Raw genomic sequence first — 7,686 nt, forward strand, 5'->3', positions numbered from 1 at the left:
AGTAACTGATTTCTTAGTTATTTAATATATAATAATTATATTATTATTTCATAATATGCAGAAAAAATATAAAAATAGTATTTATTTTGCACAAGGCGCATATCTTAACCTGAGTATGTATCTCTTCAATTTTGAATCTTAAACATTTTCTAAATCTTAGGCCAAAATAAAAGAAAAAAATGAGAATAAACTCAAAAATCAATATTTATATCGAGCAATAACCAAAATGACACAAAAAAGAAAAAACTATCGAATATAGATAGGATTGGCACGTGAACGTAAACTTCTCATAAACATAATTAACTTTTAAATTGTTAAATCATGATATAAAACCGACCTGGCATAGTTTCATTGTAACCAAATAGTAGGCATGAGATTTTTCGGTCTAAACGTTAGGTTTTTATGCGATAACTAATTTTTTGACCTAAAATATTTTTAAAAATGAAATCAGTTTATTTGTAAACAGATTATGTAATTAACAAAAAAAAGTTTAAAAAATTGTGTAAGAGCTAAATATATGAATTCGATCAATAATATAAAATTTTTTCCATACGATATTTCTTAAATAATTTTTATATAAATTTACCATAGTTATTTATATATTTACAAACGCAAACGTAACAAATAATTCAGACGAAAATCCATAACTATTTATGTTCGCTTTGTTTATTTATCTCCCACGATATCTACAACTCCATACACAAATAAAAAGAAAAGACATCTCCAAAAAAAATTGAAGGTCGAAAAGGATATTCTTGAGAACAATGGCTTCTGCTTCACTGCCACCTCCACCACCATCCTCAACATCCCTAACATCGCAACAATCATCACCGCCACCGTCTCAGCTTCCCATCCGTAAGATGCCGGGATCGTACGGTTTGCCGTTGGTGGGACCGTTATCGGACCGTTTAGATTACTTCTGGTTCCAAGGACCGGATAAGTTTTTCAAGTCAAGATCAGAGAAGTACAAGAGCACAGTGTTCCGTACAAATATCCCTCCGTCGTTTCCTTTCTTAGGTAATGTCAATCCTAATATAGTCGCCGTCCTCGACGTCAAGTCTTTTAGCTATCTATTCGACATGGATCTTGTTGATAAAAGAGATGTTCTCATCGGAGATTTTCGACCTAGCCTCGATTTCTACGGCGGCATTCGTGTCGGAGTTTATCTTGACACCACCGAGCCAAAGCACGCTAAGGTTTGTATCATACAGTACGTTGCTGTTTGCTAATTGCTAGTATAGCAAGCTATGTTAAGTAGTTAATACGGTACCACCGTTGAAATCGAGCTACGAAATTTAACCTAATCTAACTAGCTATGAAACTAACTAAAATTTTTGAAGTAATTAGTTGATTTTAAGCATTTTTGTCTATCAATCTACTATTTTTGGTGTAGTTTTTATAATATATTTCTTCCGTTTTAAATTAAGTGTAGTTGTAAAATAAATTTTTTGATATAAAATAAATGTCATTTATGATTTTCATGCTGTTCTTACATTAATTTATCTTTTTACCTCTAATTAAGTTAAGAAAGTTAGTAAATGTTATAAAATTTTCATTATTAAACAAGAGTAAAACTTAATATTTAACTATTTTCTTAATCCGTATAGAAACCTCAAATGATGAGTATTAACTAGATTTGATGTCTAGTGATTTCTATACTATGGATTGATCTTTACGGTAATGGCAAGTTCAAGCGGATTGATGGATTTTGGTACACTTAGAGGGTTCACTTTTGTTACTTTTTCTGAAATTAATGACTAAATATAGAGAGGAAAAGTTTCTTAATCAATGTGAGCTTTTGAGATATGCCAGATTGGTGAAAACAAAAGTTTGGTTTCTTTCTATTTGAAGTTATGGCGTGACATTAATAATGGTTACTTATATCTTGTTGTAGCAGCAAAAGTTTGGTGTGAGTCTTTGCATATGTAGATTAGTGATTTAAATCTGGTTGTACAAGCAAAATGTCAATCTGTTAGGAACGGTATTCTTTTTACGTTTAGAAAAACTTTCTATAACAAAAAAAAATCAAGTTTTCTAGGATATAAATACAAATCTAAAACTGGTACACTAATCATTTACATCATTAATAATCTATTTTAAACAAGTGTTTTGCTTGTTTAGTGTTTTCGCTTTTCCAACACACAATTTTACAAGTTTACTAGATTTTGATCCGCGCTTGGAAAGCGCGGAGTTGTTGGAATATATTATAATACAAAGTTTTATTATATCGAAAAACATAATTTTTAACAGCTATATAATCTACAAATTATTTATTTGAGATTTTATATGTACATTTTTACGTAAGTTTCTTTTCGACATGAGAATTATATCCGGATCAAAAAATAAACCAAACCGACCCAAAATTATAGGTTTAGTTCAGGTCCAGAGAAGATAACCTATTGGGTTTTTTTTGACCCGCAGGTCTTTGTTTGAATCCGGGTCCTACCCTAGACCCGATCATTAATGTGTTTATTAGGTATATTTGGATATTCCGAATATGTTTCCGGTATTATGGATATTGTTTTTAAGTTTTTGGTTTACGATTAGAGTTTTGATTTCAGGTAAATTTTTCAAATTTAAAAAAAAATTGGATATTTGGATAAAATTTTGGGTATTTTTCAGTTCATCGTGTCAGATTTTGAATAAAATTTTAAATTTTTTGGTATTTGAATTTTTTTGGTATTTGTTTGGAGTTTCAAATACTTTTCGTGTTTCAGATATTTTTCAGATTTTTCATATATTTCAAATTTTTTTAGGATCTTAAATACTCGAACAGATGTGGACCCATTACGTCCATATCAGGTCCAACAACCTTTTGATATAGATTTTTAACGTTATTGTACAAAAACATGGTTGATGAAATATTTTTCTGAGTAAAAGTATCATAAGAAATAATATTAAGATCTGTTAAAAATATTTAAAATATTATATGTTTAGAATGATTAATGTACTATCCGAAAAATAATAAATAGTTATACATAACTCCAAAAACTCTTTTTATTAGATTTTTTAAAACTCTTTCTTTCTTAATAGTATTGATTCGTTTTAAGTGAAAAGTATATAAAAGTATAATATCTAAACAAATAATTTTCAAAATCTTGAATAATCAATACTGATATCGTGAAGTCAGGTTAGCTTTAATAGAACCAATGAATTTCTTCATTTTTGTGAAGGTAACATGAATATTCAGAAAAATCATTTTTAAATATGAAAATATTATCAAACTATAGACGGTTGAAAGTTTAGGATATGATATGAGATTTTAGTGGGAAAATTTATATATGATATGATTACTTTATTATAAACGAAAGATGAAGTTAGAATGTACACATATATGTCTTGTAATTTATCTTGTTTTAAATCATATATTATATGATAAAATTAATAATATAAAACATTAGTTTTAATACTTTTACGATTAAAAATTAAAATGATAATTATAGTAATAGTAATGATTAGGATTTAGGAGTGAGATTTAAATAAATAAAAGAATTGACTAAATTATTATTGTTAAAAAAATATATGGTAACATATTGTTAGTATAAATTTAAGGTAAGACCAAAAAATAATGAGTTAAATGAAAGGGTTCAAACAACTTTTATACGTAGATTTTTTTAGACTTCTTCCCTTTTAATAGTATTGATGTAAGTCATTTACAATTGATGATATAAACAAAAGTGAAAAGAGCAAAAAAAAGTATGTTTGATGTCTTGTTACAAAAATAAAATGCATAGAAACAAAATTATATATACAAATTTTAATTTGGGATATTTCAACCATTCCCTTTAATTTCGAGTTATTGTGTTTATCTCTAATTCAACATGCCATTTAAGACTATTATTTAGAGGGGCAGAGATACAAATCGAATATCCAAATTTTTGGAATTATTCATTTTGTATAAATAATTAATTTTACATCTGATTTGATATGTAATTTGATATGTAGCCATTCGGATAGTCGATGTTTAGAAAAACATATATTTAATAAGCTATTTGGTTTGATCTGTTTAATTTTTTTTAAATATAAAATAATGATATTTCATTTTAAAAAGTAAAATTATTATTTTTAAATATAATAACTAGATAATCAATGTAAAAAAATTGTAACAATTATATAAACATAATACATGTAAAATATGCATATAATGGATCAAAAGCACATATATTTTTTTGACAACTATATTTGTTTGTTTTTTTTTTTGGTAGGAACTATATTTGTTTGTTTAATATAAGTATTTATGACTTGTTTCCGTATAAATATTACTCTGTAAAATTATAGATATCTGAATTATTCAGATCAAATTAAGACGAACCAGAGAAGTCAAAACCTTTTGAATTGTAGTATAAAAATATTAATATTTTCAATCATCTGTTAAAAAAAAAAAGGTTTAATCATGTTAGGCCAAAAGCTTCGCCATGGAGATACTAAAACGAAGCTCGGAGGTATGGCTACGAGAGCTTCTCTCAAACCTCGACACGTTCTGGGAAACCGTAGAGTCCGACATTTCTAAAAACGACGACGGTGCTTCTTACCTCATCGGTCTCCAACGCTGCATCTTCAACTTCCTCTCCACCGCTCTCACCGGCGCGAACCCTTCCGTATCGCCGGACATCGCCGAGAACGGTTGGAAGATGCTCGACAAGTGGCTCGCGATTCAGGTCATCCCCACGACCAAGATCGGCATTCTTCAGCCCCTCGAAGAGATCTTCCTCCACTCCTGGGCTTACCCTTTCTTCCTAGTCGCCGGAGATTACCAGAAGCTCTACAACTTCATCAGCGAAAACGCCGGAGACGTTATCCGGTTGGGTGATGAGGAGTACGGGTTGACCCGGGACGAGACGGTTCATAATCTCCTCTTCGTGTTGGGCTTCAACGCGTACGGGGGCTTTTCCGTCTTTTTACCGTCTCTTATCGGGAGAATCGCGGGAGATACTTCCGGTCTCCAGGAGAGGCTGAGAACCGAGGTGAGGAAGGTTTGCGGGTCCGGTTCGGGTCTGAATTTCAGGACGGTTAACGAAATGGAGCTGGTTAAGTCCGTGGTTTACGAAACGCTGCGTTTGAATCCGCCGGTTCCGTTACAGTACGCACGTGCGAGGGATAATTTTAAGATAAGCTCGCACGACGCCGTTTACGAGGTCAAGAAAGGAGAGCTTCTCTGCGGTTACCAGCCGCTGGTGATGAGAGACGCTAACATATTTGAGGATCCGGAGGAATTTAAACCGGATCGGTTTGTTGGTCAGACCGGGTCCAAGTTGCTTAATTATCTGTTCTGGTCTAATGGTCCACAAACCGGTACGCCGAGCGTGTCGAACAAACAGTGTGCAGCCAAAGACATGGTTACTATCACGGCTGCCTTGATCATCGCCAATTTATTTCTCCGGTACGATAAGATTACCGGAGACGCCGGGAGTATCAAGACCGTTGTTAAAGCTACGTGAGGAAGACTCATTACTCCTTCCACGGTTTCATATCATATCTTTATGTTTGGAGTGTCGAATAAGTATTCAAACAAAAATTTAATAATGCGAACTGTAACAGAAATTGCCGGAGGTATTTTCTGTTAAGTTTATCTGGTAAGCGATATGTAAGATTTATCTTAAGTTTGGTTTTAGGAAGAAGGAACTAGCAAAAGCGTATTTGCAAAATTATATTTTCTAAAACAAAGGAAACATCATTTTCTTACTAATTGTCATTCATGTGTCTAAACAACACAAAGAGTCGAAGACAAATCTTCTTAAAACTAACGATCACACAGCTTACCTAACAAAATCAATTCCTAAAAATTCCTTGATAGCGAAGACACATTTAAGCTCTAGTTAAATAGAAAAACGATGATCAGTAGAATAGTCGCAGCAGATACACCCGCAAAAGGGTTTAGTGCAGACTCTCCACTCCTTGTTAATGGTCGTGGTCGATGAACCATACCGCCTGCCCCTCCGATCCCTCGCCCTCCTTCTTCTTCTCCATGCCCACCACGGCCTTCACCACCACCTCCGTGACGCCCTCCTCCGCCGTGAGCACCACCACCGCCACCGTGACCACCACCACCCCTGGCAACCACGGTGTTAAACATGATGAGAAGCAGAATAATCATAAGCATGATGACGTAATTTGTAGCAAAGTGTGCTCGACTCTTCGTGATTCTCATGGTAATATCAAAGTGTGCACTATCTTTGATTCGTTGATTGTTACCTTAAAACAGAAAAAAGAAGGAAATTGTTATTGTGATTTGTGAGTGAGATGCTTCAGAAAGCCTCCACATAAGTAGGCAACATTAATAAGAATATTGTTATTTTTGTTTATTGTTGTACGAGAAAAAAGTTATATAAATCGTATGATTGTCAACAAAGGCAAAACGCACATGAAGCTTTAATCATATAAGAAGATATGCAGTTGAAGAATTTATTTTTGTCAGCTTTTGAAACGCCAAACCCGAAAATATTATACATTATATTTTTCTCTAGTGAAACGCCAAACCCGAAAATAAGCTATATATATTTTGAAGATCCTAGTCACATCGATAATGGAAGTCTTTAGTAACCATATTTGATTCTGTAATTTTTCTAAATACTAAGCACCCTCTCTTTCTTATCCTATATAAAGGTTTTCAGAATCAATTTCTAGATCATGTAAATCATATACTACTTCAAACTTTATAACATTTTAAATACCAACCAAAAGATGGAAACCATTATCGAGATTGCAGAATTCAAAGGCGAAACTCACTTGAAGAGATGGCTATAATTACCGTCCTTCTTGTATGGATTATAATTTAGAGATCCCTATAATTTATAACCACTCATAGCATGGCCGTAAACAATGGCGAAACTCACGTGAAGAGAAGAGACATGCAAACATTACATAGGGATCAGTTTCATTTTGTTGGTAGAAATGCAAGACAGAATCATCATGTAGCTTACACACAAAAAAAGTCATCATGTCGCGACTATTAAAATAAAAGACACACTATTATAAAGATTCAAACCAAAAAATATGTTTATTATACATTGTTAGGTGTTAAAATTTAGGTAAAAGTTATGATGTTTGGAGTTTCGTTGAGAGGATATTAGGTAAACACAATATTTTATCCTTTTAACGAGTAAAATTTTCTGTAGAAAAAGAAATTCTTTTAAATCCACTTATTTTGTTAACTCATTTCTCTTATTTCATATTTATAAATGAATTGTATATCAATGGATGTCTCTGAGTTTTTTTGTTAGCTAAGTTTTAAATCGATATATCAAATAAATGTTATAACAGCAGAAAAAAAAAATTATAGTGATTTGATATATAATGAGAAGCATCTCGAATATGAAAGAATAATTGAATCAATTTTATTATAAAAGGTTTTAATTAATTGATCTGATTGTGCGGGAAATTTAGCTCAAATCCAACAGAAAATTATATCGAAAATGGTTTAAAACACCTATTAACGTTATTTTGTCAGAAAAACTGATAGAATTATATATCCATCAGAAAGATATCACTAGCTAGTTCTTCACAACTGTTTTGTTATCAGAATCTCTTTTTTTTTTGGTATTTGCTTTGTTTTCTTGTAGTGTGATCATCCAATTTATATAATCTAATCACCAACATTTGCTTTAATCAACTTATTCTTAACTTCTTGGAGGGGATTAGCATAACTAAAATTAGGTACACTATTAAAATATTAATGGTGAATTATCA

The 7,686-nt window shown here is 31.9% G+C and overlaps 2 protein-coding genes across 2 annotated transcripts; one reads left to right on the forward strand and one right to left on the reverse strand.

The window, feature by feature from the left end:
- The first annotated feature begins 636 nt into the window (after positions 1 to 636).
- On the forward strand, positions 637 to 5,615 carry LOC106440044 (linolenate hydroperoxide lyase, chloroplastic). The gene is made up of 2 exons (XM_013881626.3): positions 637 to 1,196; positions 4,401 to 5,615. Exons 1-2 carry the CDS (start codon positions 765 to 767, stop codon positions 5,436 to 5,438), a joined length of 1,470 nt encoding a protein of 489 aa, XP_013737080.1. The 5' UTR covers positions 637 to 764; the 3' UTR covers positions 5,439 to 5,615.
- Positions 5,616 to 5,812: 197 nt separating this feature from the next.
- LOC106442469 (glycine-rich cell wall structural protein 2) lies at positions 5,813 to 6,148 on the reverse strand. Its single transcript, XM_013884152.3, has one exon. It carries the CDS (start codon positions 6,146 to 6,148, stop codon positions 5,813 to 5,815), a length of 336 nt encoding a protein of 111 aa, XP_013739606.1.
- Between the last annotated feature and the right edge of the window lie 1,538 nt (positions 6,149 to 7,686).

Source organism: Brassica napus, chromosome A3 (genome assembly GCF_020379485.1).
Source record: "Brassica napus cultivar Da-Ae chromosome A3, Da-Ae, whole genome shotgun sequence".
Taxonomy (NCBI): Eukaryota; Viridiplantae; Streptophyta; class Magnoliopsida; order Brassicales; family Brassicaceae; genus Brassica; species Brassica napus.